Here is a 15213-nt window from a genome sequence, read left to right on the forward strand (position 1 = left end):
AGACCAGAGGAACGCTTATATTTGGCATAGTGTTCCTAGTCGGTAAAATAACACACACGGACCCTATGCAGTGTTGCCATGTCCGATTATTATAAGCCACTTTGGGCTTATTCTTCTGTAAAGTTGCTTGTAAAGTTAGTTGCGGCGGGTTGCGTTTTTTTGGGCTTGGTTCTCAAGTGTAGTTGCTTATTTGGACTTGTTTTTAAAGTTTAGTTGCTTATTTGGGCTTGTTTCTAAAGTGTAGTTGCTTAAATTGGGCTTGTTTCTAAAGTGTAGTTGCTTATTTGGGCTTGTTTCTAAAGTGTGCTTATTAGGGCTTTTTTCCTAATGTTGTTTAAACCACTGGTTGTCAAACATTTCAAGTCAAGGACCCCCAAATGAATGTACAGTAGTTAGAGTTAGTAGGGTTAGAGTGCTCATGTGGCTTCTTTTTTTTTTCTTCCTAGACCTGGTTGATTATTTTTCTCGCAGAATCTGGCAACACTGACCCTTCGGCTTCGCCTCCTTCCTGTTGCTGCGGACAGTTTATTTTACCGTAGCACAATGAGCTCTCTGGGTTAGCAGCAGCAGCCCAGTATCCTTATCAACCTTAATGAAAAGCAAACATATACCTGAAAACTTTAATGCATCTCGTTTATTTTCACCCGAAGAAAATACTTAGACATTATTTGCTATGGTATTTGTTTAGTTTTGTTTCCATATTTTGCATCTTTGCATCCTCCATTATATTAGCACAGGAGTGCAGCAGTGGAGGAGGAGGAGGAGGAGGGGTGGAGAGGCTTTATCGTTGAGCAGTTAACGTTATTTATCATAACATTGATAAAGAAATAGCTAATTAAACTGCATCATCCAGGATCATTGAAGGCCACAGCATCATGGCTGCCACAGGACCTGCAGCCATTGATAAGACTTTCGTGGATCTCTATGGCGAGGTTAGTCTGGGGTTTTGACTGATCAGTGGTGGAAAAAGTACTCGCATTTTTTACTCAAGTAAAAGTATCAATGATGCAATGTAGTAAAATACTCTGTTACAAGTAAAAGTCCGGGGGGGAAATGCACTTGAGTAAAAGTACAAAAGGTGTTGGTATCAAAATGTACTTTAAGTACAAACGTAGAAAGTGCTCATTGTGCAGAATGTCCCATTAAACACGTTTTCAAATGTATAAAAATATTTTGAAAATAGCAGATCTACAAGCTCACAATGCGTTGCGGCTATTTTCAAATTGCCGAAATGTAAATAGGGATGAATGGGTTAATGTATGTTTTGTAATAATAATGAAAATCTACAAAGTAACTAGTAACTCAAGCTTTCAAACAAATGTTGTGGATTAAAAGTACAATACTTGTCTCTGAGATATAGTGGAGTAGAAATACAGAAAATAGGAAATACTCCTGTAAAGTAAAAAAAAAAATACCTCAAAAGTGTACTTAATTAAGTACAGTACTTGAATAAATGTACTTAGTTACTTTACACCATTGGTTCTCAAAGTGGGGTCCGGGGACCCCCAGGGGTACTTGAGGGGGTTCCAGGGGGTCCCCAGCTAAATGATGGATAGGAACCAAATGGACCCTTATGGGTCTGTAACTCTGAGAGTGTACAAATGGAACCAAATGGACCCTAACGGGTCCATTTGGTTCCATTTGTACGCTCTCAGAGTTAAATTAACTATATAAATTGGGGTCCCAGAGATATGAAGGCCATTAAATGGGGGTCCGTAGCCTAATGCATGTCAAATTGGGGGTCCTTGTAATTAAAATGGTTGAGAATCACTGCTAGAGCCGTAAAAAATCTTCTCTTATGGGGGTCCCTGGCATATCTTTTCAAATGGGGGTCCGTGGGCTAATAAGTGTCAATTTGGGGGTCCTTGACATGAAAAAGTTTGAGAACCACTGCTTTACACCACTGGGTTTGATCGATTGATTTTATTGGATACAATATATAAATCAGCACCGATGATTATTACACAAAGTATTTAAAAAAATAAAGCATTTCCAAAGTGGTTGGTGATTGATTGGTGAGACTGCGGAGCGAAATCACAGCAATGTACAGAGAAAAATGAAATGAAGTGCTTTAAAAAGTTAGCAGCATAAGGTACACCTGGTGGTGGCACTATCCCTTGTTATTTACAAATGTGTGATGTAATTGGGATGTTTCAAAAGCCTTGTATAGAAGTTAAATTGCAATGAGCTGAGATGAAATTGTGTTAAATTATTATTTGTGCTATTAAATAAAAGAGAAATAATAATATAATATATATGATAATAATAATACCAGAGAACACCTGTGCATAAAAGGATGCATGTCATGTGGTAAATTATACCCTTATATTTGAAACACTACTGTTGTAACAGTGGAAACTACCATGGTAGAAATCATACCCCTGCTCTGACAATGTTACTGATGTGCTCTACAAAATGAGCAGGACCTTTTTAGAGTGATACTAATAACTGTTGCAAATTTATCCCCCATAGGTTTGTGATTATGACCAGACAGTTGAGGCAAGTGATCTCTATGATGCAGTTCTTACCGGTTCAGTCGGTCAGAAAAGGGAAGTTGCTCCAAAGGTGGTCACCCCTACCCCTAAGGCAGCGACAGCAGCTAAAGAAGAGGATAAATCAGCGGCAGCGCCGCCGATAACAAACAACGACGGGGGAAAGAAGCATTCTGTATTTATTGGCAACTTCTCCTGGGTGAGTCATACATATGAAGCCTTGTTACCCAATATTGGTGATTTTACTTCCACATATTTGCCTCATGCTCTCACTTTTATCATTTTCCTCCAGTGGACATCTGATAAAGACCTCGCTAACATGGCCCAAACTCTGGGAGTGAAAGACATCAAAGAAATCAAATTTGCTGAGAACCGAATTAATGGCCAGTCGAGAGGGTGAGAGTTACCAACAGTTGGTCCCAGCTAAATGTTTAATGAATGCTCGCAAATGAAGTTCAGAACCTCACCTCAGTATTATTTGTATTAGAAAACCATAGAACTTTATAAGCAATCTCTAAAAAAAATCTGTTAATTTCTGTGCAAAATTAATAAAGAGACATAGGGGGAGAGAACAATTATCTCAAGGCAATCTGATAGATTGCAGCGCCAGGTCTTCCCAAGGCCCAACATCTAGATTGTGGATCTTTAAAAATGGTAATGAATTTCTGTGAAATGGTGTTAACAGCAATGCATGTTTTCTTTCCTTCACTCTGAAATATAGCTATGCAGAAGTCATATTGTCATCAGAAGATTCATTGTGGAAATTGGTGGAGAAAGTACCAATGTGTAAACTAAATGGGGTGTCTGTAGATTGCCGCATTGCCACTCCCCAAAACATGAAGAAGTTTGAAGCCGTAGCCAATAAATGTAAGAACAATTGAACATATAATTTTTATTTTTTTTATAGATGCAGAATTATATACCTTATGTATTCCATTTCCAATGATTGTTGTGCTCTATTTGAAGTACAATTAATGTATTCTCTACAGGTATGCCCCTTCGCCTGGTAAAGGATGATAAGGAATTCGTTTCTGCAGATAAAGTTCCTGTATTATTGTCTCAGTCCAGTCCTCAGCCTGTGCCCCCCATGTATCCACAACACCTTGCTAGCCACCTCCACCCGCCGCCTAACCCTTACTTCAGGCATGTGGCTCCTCCACCGAATCTGCCACCTCCTCCATTCCCACCCATGATGCCGTACAGCTCTCCTCCCCCAACGCCACAGTACATGCCCCCACCTCAGCCTCCCCAGGTTGCCAGCCAGCCACCACCCAGTCTTCATATCAATCCAGCGTTCTTTCCCCCAGGCCATGGCAGCCACAGCAGCAGTGATTACAGCCAGCAAATGTGAGATTGTTAACTTGCTTTGTTCTTCACTGGTATTGCAAATCTCAAATGAATAAATAAATAAGCATGTTTACCTGTAACAGATAGTTAAAACCATGCTAAATCAATTATTATTTGCAGCACCAACATCTGGTGGGGATGTCTAATTAAATAAACTGACAACAGTTCTTCACTGTTTTACAGAGACACAGCTTCGTCTCAAGATTTGGAGGAGCTAATGAACAGAAATCGAACCATTGCCAGTAGTGCCATCACCAAGGCTGTAACTGGAGCAATGACTGGTAAGACTACAGCCATTCAATTGATGGCACAAGGAGGAAGAGCAACATCTTGATCAAAATATATCCTAATTTAATGTTCTATGAGACATAAAATGTCCCACATTATGTAATCACACAACCAACTCTTAATAATTACTCATAAAAAATCCTAGAACCCCAGCAATAGTTGGGGTCCCTGATGAAGGCAAAACGTTGGTGAAGGTGGAACACCATATCATATTATGGTCTTTCTTTACTCTCTTCCAGATAGTGTACCATCCTGGCATTTTGAGCATTCTTTTAGAAAAAGGCCTGTTAGTGTTAACTATTTTGAATATTCACCAAATATTATTACTGTAGTTAAGTATATTCCGGTATGTGTTGGCTGTCTTCTGTTTTATTCGGCATACTACCAGAAAGTGCTGGTCAGACAGATCATGGTGCTTTTAATAGGCAGATTTAAATAATGTGTCAGTAAGGCTTTTCTACATACAAGACTGAGAATGTGAGCTGATATAACAAGCAGGCCGATCAGATATAGAATCCATGAATTTATTCCCACATCAATGACCGTAGTACTCACTATTCTTTTAAATGTATTAATGGAATATAAAATAGTCTGTATTTAAGAAGTCAGAACATATTATTTCAATGTTTTTTTTAAAGTAAGAATGATCACAAATTATACAAAGTGCTTGATTTGGTCAGGAACATTTATTTCGGAACTGTAAAGTAAGTGGTCTGAAGCCATGTCTAGGCTTGGTTCCTCTCCTTGCCAAATAGGAAACACCTGACCACCTAGATCACAATTAATGTGCAATACTACCAAATTTGATCAAAATTATCTTGCTTATGTGATATGTCACGAATAATACATATATTATCCCATTGAGGGGTACTATTATTATTATTTATTTATATTTGGCGGGGGGGGGGGGGGGGGGGGGGGCTTTTCGTCGGGATCGGGAGTCAAACCCGCGACACGCTGTCAGGCTGGATTGCCAGCGTAGGTGCCCAGACGGTTACGCCAACCGTCCCCGCCGATTTTGCCAAGTGTATCATGAAGGAAATACTGTACCAACATACTTGCCAGCTGTTTAGATTTGAATCCTTGATGATTTCTAGTAATCCTACCTGAATTTCTCATTTAACGTTTATTTATTTAACATTACCCAGGTGCCTCATCGAGCAGGGATCACAACATAAAATACACTAAAAACATAAAGCAAGACACAAAATACATAAAATATAGTAATACAAGCTCAAGTTAAACACCTGCAGACCTTGGTTTTTAAAGGTAGTGTAAGTGATATGTTTTGGTTAAAACAATGTTTATATTTGTGAAAAGCTTAAAGCTCTATATTCAGATAGTAATTATCGCTATAGAGTGTTTGTTCAATACAACAAACATGGGTCTCCCCATCTCTAGAGCTCTTTAATAAACAGAAAATACATTTTCAGTAGGTTCAGTAGGACTATTTCATCCAATCAGGAGAGTACCCTGATTGGATCTTCAATGTTATATTGTTCCAGTTAAAAATGTGTCTGTTCATTTCTCAGTGTCATCGCTTCCAATTTCACTTGTTTATCCTGTATCATGTATGAGTTCTGTCTCCTGATTGGATAAAATTGGTATCCCAAACTGAAAATACATTTTGTGTTTACTAAAGAGCTGGAGAATAAAGAGCAGTGATTGCTGTCAGAATATAGAGGTACTTAACACTTATTTTAACAATAAATATAACTTACTGCACCCTTTTATCATATCAAATACAAATTTAAAATCATCTAAAGGGAGTAATTCCTCTAGTCTAATGATATTCTGGAGCTGATTCCAGGTCCATGGAGCATAAAAACTAAAAGCAATTCCAAACTCTGGGGACAGATAAGGCGTGGTAAAAAGTGTCAGGTTCAAGCCTGGAGGTTATAATAATTTGTTTTCAAATTAAAAATACATTTTAAATAGCCAGGGAGTAAGTAAGTAATGATGTCTCTTTTAAATACAAATATGCAATTAAAGCCATCAATAGTGGGATTATGAGGCCAGTCCTGCCTTGTCATACAAATGACAGTGACGTGTAGAAGATTTTGCCTTTAAAATAACTCAAGGCTTCTGTCTATAGCCCGGAGAGTAGAAGCAGAGGCATGCAGATAAACAAGAACTCCATAATCATCACTGGGAGAAATGAGGCTACAACCAAGTTTTTCCTAACAGCAAAACATGTTTTATTTCTAAACATTTTGTGGAGAAGGCTAATGCACACCACTAAGGTTGGTAACAGGTGCGTAAGTCAAAATAATTTATAATTGAAAAGGAGATCTGATGGTGAAATCAAAGAAGAGGACCCGTACACTGTCAGAAAAAATAATTGCTCTTAATTTAACAACGTTTCGGTCGTTAGACCTTCATCAGGAAAGACAAAAAATGTATTTCTAAAATTAAAACAAAAACAAAACTTCATCTTCAGATTTTGTTTTTTTCGCTAGGTTACCAATTTCAGTTTTAAAAGTAAGCTTTTAAATATTTTCCCATCAGCAGTAATGGCGTTGGCAACAGCAGGGTGTGAGCCTCATCTAAAGAAAAGCATGACTTTAGTTTTGTCTGAGTTTAAAAACTTCTTTGAAGCTTCTTTGTTTTTTCACACAATTGAAGAAATGTTTTAATGTGTCTATTTTGTTAATGCAGGAGACTTGCGGTTGGCCATGGAGACTCTTCTGACTGCCATTTCAGTTATTAAACAGTCCAGAGTGTACAGTGATGAACGCTGCCAGACCTTGCTTACCTCTCTCAAAGATTGCCTAGTTTCCATCCAGGGCAACTACAACACCAGGTTTTTTAAGAAGTTTATTTCTGGACTCCCATACTGATGCATTTTGTTGTCCATTCAAATTTGTATTGCTTTGACTGCTTAGACTACTTATTATAACACATATACCAAAGCAGAACATACAGTTGGTATAAATATTCATGTCTATTTCACCCCAGTGTGTAATTAAGATACATCATTTTTCTGTAGAAACAGCCATCGTTCTCAGGAAAGCGAGAGAGAGCCGGACAGAGACCGCGACAGAGAGAGAGATTGGGACAGAGACCGGGAAAGAGAGAGAGATTGGGACAGAGAACGGGACAGAGAGAGAGACTGGGACAGAGGGCGAGAACGTGACAGAGATTCCGCTGAATCTCGTAGACGCAGAGAACGTTCCTGGAGTGGAGAGGAGGACAGAGACCGTATGCGGGATCGGGAGAGCCAGAGGCATACAAGTAGAGATCACAGAGACCGATACCGCTAGCTAGGTAAGCTTTCTCCACATTGTTATATAAAAAACTTTCTATTTGAATCTAAATCATTATCATCGATACATTTTATTGTGGTGAACCCCATGTCTATTAAATGTATGTCTTCTTCCACCTGCTCAAACTTAAACAATGCCCTTTAGAATTCTTTGCACCCTTGGTAAAAACTTTAAAAGGTTGTAAAAGTTCAGCAGCACAAGTAAACACATAAGTATTATACAGGTATATGCTATATTCTATACTTACAGGTATAACACGTTGTTGGATGTGTCGGTTGTGGTTTGTAAACACAACTTTAAACGTTGTCCCCGGCTCAACGACACCAATAACACCCACCAGAGCAGTGTAAAGCGAGAGAACAACTCTTCATTCCAATGGAACACATATGTTACAGCAATTTCCTGATTCGGGAGTCTCTCAATAGTTCCCATAAACCCTAGCAGTGTAGTAGAGCTGCGATAGAATAGACTGTTTGTGGTGCACTTTTAAAAGGTAAGATGTTTAAAGAATCAGATTGTATATTATCATCACACCTGAATCAATTTAACACGTATCTGGAACTATCTGAGGTCTATGTGATCAAGCGTTTTGGACTGCCGCTGTCGCTACTCTCTTTACATTGCTCTAGTGTACTAACCTGACACTGCCAGATCCAATAAGCTTGCTTCACACATTTGTTTCACTGCTCATTACCGCCCCCATCTGGCAGGGTCAGGTTACTAGTGTACACCATCTGCCCAAAGGTTGATGCTCAGAAACATCCTGAACAAAGTAAAATAAGAAGAAAAGGCAGAATGAAAGGTCTCTGTAGATACAGACACGCCACACACTCCTAGTGGGTCATAAGTGATTGAGAGGGAATCTTTCTGTATGAGTCTACATTGTTTTTTAGGAAAACATCCTACTCATCCCTTTTTAAAATGAAGAGCATTGTTAACATTAAGGACTTACTCAAATCCTGAGTAGTTCTGAACAAGCAATATGAAGGCATTTTAGCCTTGCTATTGTATGTTTCACAAAGCATCTGTCTTACTTGCTCCTGACTTTTAGCCCCGTTAGTGGCAGGGCTCTTAAGTATGGCATGGTCTCAAAAATGATCTCTCGAAAAGTACTGGCTGGATTGCCATGAAATTTGCCGTGGACCTTCTTGTTCCTCAGAGGATGAACCCTACTGATTTTGGTGGCCCATTGCCTTTCCTCTAGTACCACCCATAAGCCAAATTATGCACTTGCATACAAAGATATCTCAAAATGTAAGGATCGGATTGCTGAGCACATTTATGCATTTGAGTAACCCCACGACCTTGCCTCTAGCACCAACTTCAAGCTAAAATGTCAATTTTGCACACAAGATAATCTGATAATCTAAATGGGCTGACTGAAGAATGAACGCTACCACTGAGCAGCACAGCTGCTGAGCAGGGGCTGCTAACGGGGCTTTTAGACTCTTTTAGTGTTTTGTACTATTCTATTTCTACATTAGTGATATTACAATTTAGTTTTTATGCATATTGATGTTCGTACATTAATCACTGGCGTACTATGTAAAAGTGAAAAAAATACTTAATCGATCACCAGAAAATGTATAGAAGTATTATTTTTTTCGATTGAATTATCATTTTAGTGATGTATAATGTAAATATTTCTGATACAACTTCACCAAAAGGAGAATGCTTATATTGTTCCATATTATAAAAGGAAAAAATATATGTTTTTGACTGCTGGATAAACATTTATTAACAGATTAATCTTTCATGAAGATAATGTAGCTGCTGCAGCCTATTGCTAAGTAAAGCAATAGAGCACCGAAGTCTGGCGTAATTTACACATCCTACCTGGGTCGCGGTCCCCCCCCCCCCCCCCCCCGATATGAAGCATCAACTGGCGGTGAGAAAACTTAACTCCTGCCGAATTAGTTAAATTTTCACAGACTGTATCAAATATGAGAGACTGACTATCATAAACGATACAGAGCCTCCTCCCTGACAATTTTATTTTTGGACCCCAATTCTTATGAGACGATTCTATGATGACACAATGTTATTCTCCATAGAGAAATTACTTTACGAACCAGGGGATGAACGAGTGACGTCAGGACTTCTGTACTCTATAAGCTTCACATAACATACTCATAGAATTTAAAAATAAAGCATCGAAAAGTGCCAGTAAACCTTCTAAGTAATTACTGCTCTTTAGTTGACTTTTTGTCTGGTATAGATTAACCTTTTAAAAGCCCCCCATGGCCTCCATGACCAGGTCTCTTTTGGAAATAAGCAGAGAAAGCAGGATTTGATTTCCACACCATTCTGTGCAGGTATCTGGAATTACAGAGGAGAAATTGATGGTGAGATTGGCAGAAAATCACTAAACCTCCCACACTCTTGTTCCATAGCCATCTCTAAGGACACCTGGCCTACAAACACTTTTGTGATTTAACGAATGTTTAGTTTTGATTTTCCATACCTGCATGGACAGCAGATCATATACATGTATACATGTAGATGTTTTCATTCTTTTTGTATACTGTAAATATTTGATCAATAAACATGTTATCTGAAAACGTAATTGTTGCCTAATTTCTTCTTTGAATGCTTCATGTTTTTCTTGACATAAATGCATATACATGAACATATACAGTGTTTGTACAAATTTGTCAAAAGGAAACATCAAAACCTAAAGGTCCCTAGAACTAGGGGTGATCGGGCTTTCGCTGTCCAAACTCCTAGACTTTGGAACGCCCTATCCGAGGCTATTCGACGAGCTGACTCATCTTTAATCACTTCAAAAAATACCGTATATGTTCCGAAAGGCATTCATGTAAATGATTTTTATTATGGCTCATTTTCTTTATATGGCTATTCATTGTTTAAATTGTATTAGCTTATTTTAACTTGTATTTTAGCATCCTCCTACAATTGTGGAGTTATTTTGCTATTTTAATGTGTATATTGTCCCATTTTTTGTGCAGCACTTTGTAAAGTGCTATATAAATAAACATATTTTAAAAAATGCTCTAGAGCTTATTTCCATTGTGGTCCTTGATTGTATATGTGTGTAGGCTGAGTGTTTTGTGTGGTTGCAGACATGCATAAAAAAGTCAAATGCATTCATACAATTACCAATGTACTAGACCAGGGGTCTTCTACAGGGTCCTCAGAATTACTACAGGGGGGGTGCCAAATCTTAGTGTGATTTATTTTTTACACTTGAACCCTAGCATCCCAATTCTGAGGAGAACTTAGCCAAAAATAGCAGATCTAGAAGCTCACAAGTTGTGACGTAGATCGTCTATTTTCTGCAAAGAGGTTTTGTTTAGAGGGAAAAAAGAGAAGACCAAGTACAGAGTGAAAGGTCAAGTTTACTGAGTATTGACGGTTTAAGTGGTTAAATGTCTGAAAATAATACACATGAATCCAACATCAGTGATGCATTGCTGATTTGGTATGTTGTTGCACTATTTTAATGACGTAACGCGCACGTCGCTTAACACCTACACTACAGGTCACACAATGGACAATTGATATGCATCAAGGCTCAATCCTATGTTAATTCATGGTGTGACAACTGGCGGTCGGCAGCCTTTGTTAACTTTGTTGAGGTGTGAATTTAAAGTTGTTTTAAATCTATGTATGTGCGTGCGCCTGTTCAAATAGGTTCCTGCACGGCGTGCAAGGCCGTCCCATGAGCAATGCAACCCTGTCCAACATACACTGATCTATGAAAAAGATAAATCTGCAACACAGTTTTATACAATATGTAGTGGGGGTCCCTGCTTCATCTCTCAGCTAAGGGGTCCTTGGCCTGAAAAACATTGAAGACCCCTGTACTAGACTACTGAAATAGCAAAAACATAACTGGAACCTCAACTAATGGTTATAGGTACAGCTGCTTTTCAGTCAACTCTTTATAGAGGACTGAGTTAACAATAGAGCTAAACCCCATAAGGCTTACACTTACCTTATTGAAAAGTAATTGACAAGATCTTTGTGTATGACCTTATTTACAATCCTATGGACCATATATAATTTAATGTGATACTATCCTCCACTCTGAGGCCACTTGAGGAAAAAAATTGCAGGGAGATGTGTTCTCGGGTGGAGTTTAAGGATCAACCTGATTGATTTTATTTATTTTTAGGTCTGTAGCTTCTCTTAAGGGACCTTTGGGGTGCTAGTGTACCAGGATGTATAGGTGTAATTGCCATGATCACTTCTCTCTACAATAATGGACATTCTCGCTAGAAATGTTACTTTTTGATTAATCTGGTTCAAGATGTTTAGTGCCATACTCTCCATATACGTTATTGTTTAATATACAGCCTAAATAAATAACATTGTAGTTGGCTGTAACTTTAAAGGCACTCCCACTTGGAACACAGGGGACTTACTGTATTTAGATTGGCATTAGACCCACATTTCAAATTTCAGCTAAGTTAGAAGCTAGTTTCTGAAACAAATTATATACATTTTGTACATTAGATTGGGACCAGACCATATTAAGTATTTTCATCCTAATCATGACCATAATTGTATTGGTCTGGCTGCTCTGGCATCACAGTGAGGGCTCAAAATTATGCAATTTCCCCACCAATATTTCAAAAGGAAATAGTCAATTTACCAATTTAAAGTAAAATACAGATAGATAATCTAAATCACATAATAATTACAGAAGGTAATCTGATTTGAAACTCTGGTTATATTTGACTGATTTTAGAAAAGCTCAGAATTGGGACAGAATGTCAAACACCTTACTACTGCCACTGTCACCTCCAGAAACTCAACACAAGCAAGACCAAGAAGCTGGTTGTGGATCACTGCTAGAGCAAAGAGGTCCCCAGCCCCATCCATGGCACCAACAAGTTCCTGGGCATACACCTGAACTGGATGGGCCAGAGCGAACTGTTCTTCCTGGGGCGGCTCAGGTCCTGGCGTGTGCAACGAGATTCAGATGCTCCATCTGTCTATTGTGGCCAGTGTCCTCTGCATTTCCCTACTGGGGGAGGTTACATCAACAAAGGACAGAAACTGACTGAACAAGCTCTTGGAGAAGGCAGGCGCTGCCATTGGTGCGAAACAGGATTGTATGGAGGTGGTGGCAGAGGTGAGTACAAGGAGGAAAGCTGGTGGCTGTCATGGCTAACCGCTCCAGAAGGAAATAGTAGGGCAGCTTTGTACCGGCTGTGCATGCAGATTCACCCACCACCACCACGGAGGGTGAAAAATTATTATTCAAGCTTTTTCTTTTCAAAACAATGCAGAAAGATGCTTTGGACTATTTAATTCCAGTGGGGTTTTACTGATTCATTGCACTGATCACTCATTTTGGACTATAGTTTGTTAAACTTGATCCTGGCTCCATTAAATATCTTTGACAGTTTATTTATTTAAGCTTGTATATGTATATTTTATATGTATTATATCAATGTTTTATTCCTCAATATCGGCCCCAAAAATATGCTCAGGCACTTCTTTAGACCTGCACGCTACTATTATACACTAATGGGGGGGTGGGGGGGATACATCATGGATCGTACGCAAGGATTTAATTTGAAAGCTTTATTAAAAAAAGAGAGTCTAGTAAGATCAACTAAAGCATGTCAAATGTATTCACTGTGGTTAACTTTATATCTCCATACTCTCTTCTAGAGGCTGTCAGTCTGCCCAAGTCCATTGCATTTGAGTCCATCCTCGACGGTTCTCGAAAATGGCTTCATCAAACATTACTTCTCCAAGGGAGCATAATTCAACAGCTTCTCAATAAGATCCACGTGAGCCAGGAGCATTCTCCGACAACAGTACCTCTTCAAACCCAGTGCATCAAGGGCATCACTGCAATGGGGGAGGGAGACAAAGAAATTGATTTTTTAAAGGAAATAAATGATGGAGCAGCACATGACATGGACCGACCAAGCAGGTAGGTATACATCTGTACATAAACACCTCACCCCTCAGTGTACTCCGCTTGAAGTAATCCAAGGTATGCCTCCCACTTGTTTCCCACGATCTTCCCACAGGTGAAGCATCTAATTGGGATGATCATAATGGAATCTCCTGGAACAATAGCACAACATCAGATATTGATGAGAATCACTGTCAGGTGGTTATGTCAAAATTTCACAGTTGGCTATGTTGTGTAAAGCCTGATTTATACTTCATGTGTCAAAGTATAAATTAGGCATAATGTTCATGGCTCTATAATAACATTAGCATGATTCAGGGTTTGAGTTACTGTAGCCATGTGGGAGCTGAGCTCGTTATCCAGAGCATATACTGTATATTGAGTGTATTCTGTGCTTGGACATTTCACAATTAAGGTCCAATATTTCTACAATTGCTACAAAACTTTATGGCTAGCCAGTCATTATGGGCATAAACAAGAAGTTTAAGGGTAGTTAAATATTTAGGTCTGATAATGATATACTGTGCATGCATGTTCAAATCATGTATATTTTACACTTCTCACCGTTTTGGTGAAAATTTGGGAAGTTTTCTTTTTTGCAATTAAGTGCCCACTGTTCCTGTATCCCTGAGCTCCCATGACATCTGTGTTGCCAACAACTATTATTAACCACAATCAATGCAAGTAATTAGTATTATGGACCACAATGGAAACAAGCACCCTGGGACTTTTTGTGTTATCCTTTTAGCATAAGCTTTGACTGTACTACCTGTACTGTTAACAAACCTGCTAATAAGTATTCAATCAATATTTAGTTACCTAAATACACAAGAAAGAAACGTTCTGTTGCGTGTACTGTAGTCACCGTATTGTGTTTCTGTTTTCAGTGGTGGATGAAGTACTCTAATGTTTTACTTAAGTAAAAGTATAAATACTCTGTTAAAAGTCCGGAATTTAAAAGTGCAAAAGTATTGGTACCAAAAGTACCCATTATGCAGAATAGTCGCATTTTGCAAGTTTTCAAATGTATAACAATCTTTTGAATATAGCAGATCTACAAGCTCACAATGCATAGATCTAATATTTTCCAATGGCCGAAATGTATATAGGGTTGAAGTGGTTAATGTATGTTTTGTAATAATAATGAAAATCTACAAAGAAACTAGTAACTAAAGTTTTCAAATAATTGTACAACATTTGCCTCTGAGATGTAGTGGAGTAGAAGTAAAAGTACTGAAAATTGGAAGTACTTCAGTGAAGTTCTTGAGTAAATGTACTTACTTACTTTACACCCCTGCAATATTGCAATATCGCGGGTAGTTTCGGGTTCATGCCATCTTTCTCACTCATCAACCTATTTATCTCTCTAACGTTATGATAATAACTATTTTAACGTGACGTCACTGTTTGGGTAATATTATGAGCTCATATGTGAACAGCCTAAAAGTATAAAATAGAACGCCACTAATAGTGGCTAACTGGCTAACGCTAATTAACGTGTAGAATATAGAGAGGTCCCATAAAAAAAATAACGTTAACCGATGTAATGCGTATGTTGTTGTTAGCTTATCTAGCTGTACCATCGTTAGAAAATATGTGCTATTATTTAAGATGTTAAAAAGCAAGCGTAAAGTTAACATTACATCTATAAAGCATTTAGCTTAACTTGAGGTTAGCTAACAGCTATACTGTACAGGCAGGCATACTTTGACCATCAACAACAATCAAATGAATGTCTTACTCACCGTCAACACAGAACTAGGTACGTGGTGTGTCAAGTAGTTGGTTAGAAGATAAGTGGGAAAGATCTGTAAGACTGAAGACGTATGTTATGTTTAGTTTAGTTTCAAAAGCGTGGGTCTTGTTTCAGGGGTTGCCATCCAGCTTTTCTTCATCTAATTACGGGCAGTGTTGCCAGGTT

General features: G+C 38.5%; 2 protein-coding genes across 7 annotated transcripts; one reads left to right on the forward strand and one right to left on the reverse strand.

Annotated features, from left to right (window-relative positions):
- Positions 1-523: 523 nt before the first annotated feature.
- LOC311048883 (cleavage and polyadenylation specificity factor subunit 7-like) lies at positions 524-12653 on the forward strand. Of its 6 annotated transcripts, none has more exons than XM_084062210.1 (9): positions 524-932; positions 2473-2691; positions 2785-2888; positions 3214-3359; positions 3482-3839; positions 4023-4120; positions 6786-6930; positions 7117-7394; positions 12167-12653. In XM_084062210.1, exons 1-8 carry the CDS (start codon positions 876-878, stop codon positions 7388-7390), a joined length of 1401 nt encoding a protein of 466 aa, XP_083918336.1. In that variant the 5' UTR covers positions 524-875; the 3' UTR covers positions 7391-7394; positions 12167-12653. The 6 variants fall into 6 exon arrangements, with proteins under 6 accessions (XP_083918336.1, XP_083918334.1, XP_083918335.1 ...); XM_084062208.1 differs by lacking the exon at positions 12167-12653 and adding an exon at positions 7643-9959; XM_084062209.1 differs by lacking the exon at positions 12167-12653 and adding an exon at positions 9651-9959.
- Positions 12654-12934: 281 nt separating this feature from the next.
- LOC311048912 (DNA-directed RNA polymerases I, II, and III subunit RPABC5) lies at positions 12935-15213 on the reverse strand. Its single transcript, XM_084062261.1, has 3 exons — positions 15038-15213; positions 13339-13444; positions 12935-13222 (listed from the first exon to the last, which is right to left on the reverse strand). The coding sequence occupies exons 2-3, from the start codon at positions 13431-13433 to the stop codon at positions 13114-13116; spliced, it is 204 nt and encodes a 67-aa protein (XP_083918387.1). The 5' UTR covers positions 13434-13444; positions 15038-15213; the 3' UTR covers positions 12935-13113.

This window comes from Gymnoscopelus microlampas (assembly GCF_963454915.1).
Source record: "Gymnoscopelus microlampas genome assembly, chromosome: 1".
In the NCBI taxonomy this organism is placed as follows: domain Eukaryota; kingdom Metazoa; phylum Chordata; class Actinopteri; order Myctophiformes; family Myctophidae; genus Gymnoscopelus; species Gymnoscopelus microlampas.

Coding starts and splice junctions, on each gene's coding strand:
- LOC311048883 (XM_084062210.1), top strand. CDS start 876: ATGGCTGCCACAGGACCTGCAGCCATTGATAAGACTTTCGTGGATCTC. Junction 2,692..2,784: donor TTATTGGCAACTTCTCCTGG/GTGAGTCATACA, acceptor ATTTTCCTCCAG/TGGACATCTGATAAAGACCT. Junction 4,121..6,785: donor TGTAACTGGAGCAATGACTG/GTAAGACTACAG, acceptor TTGTTAATGCAG/GAGACTTGCGGTTGGCCATG.
- LOC311048912 (XM_084062261.1), bottom strand. CDS start 13,433: ATGATCATCCCAATTAGATGCTTCACCTGTGGGAAGATCGTGGGAAAC. Junction 13,223..13,338: donor CAAGCGGAGTACACTGAGGG/GTGAGGTGTTTA, acceptor CCCCCATTGCAG/TGATGCCCTTGATGCACTGG.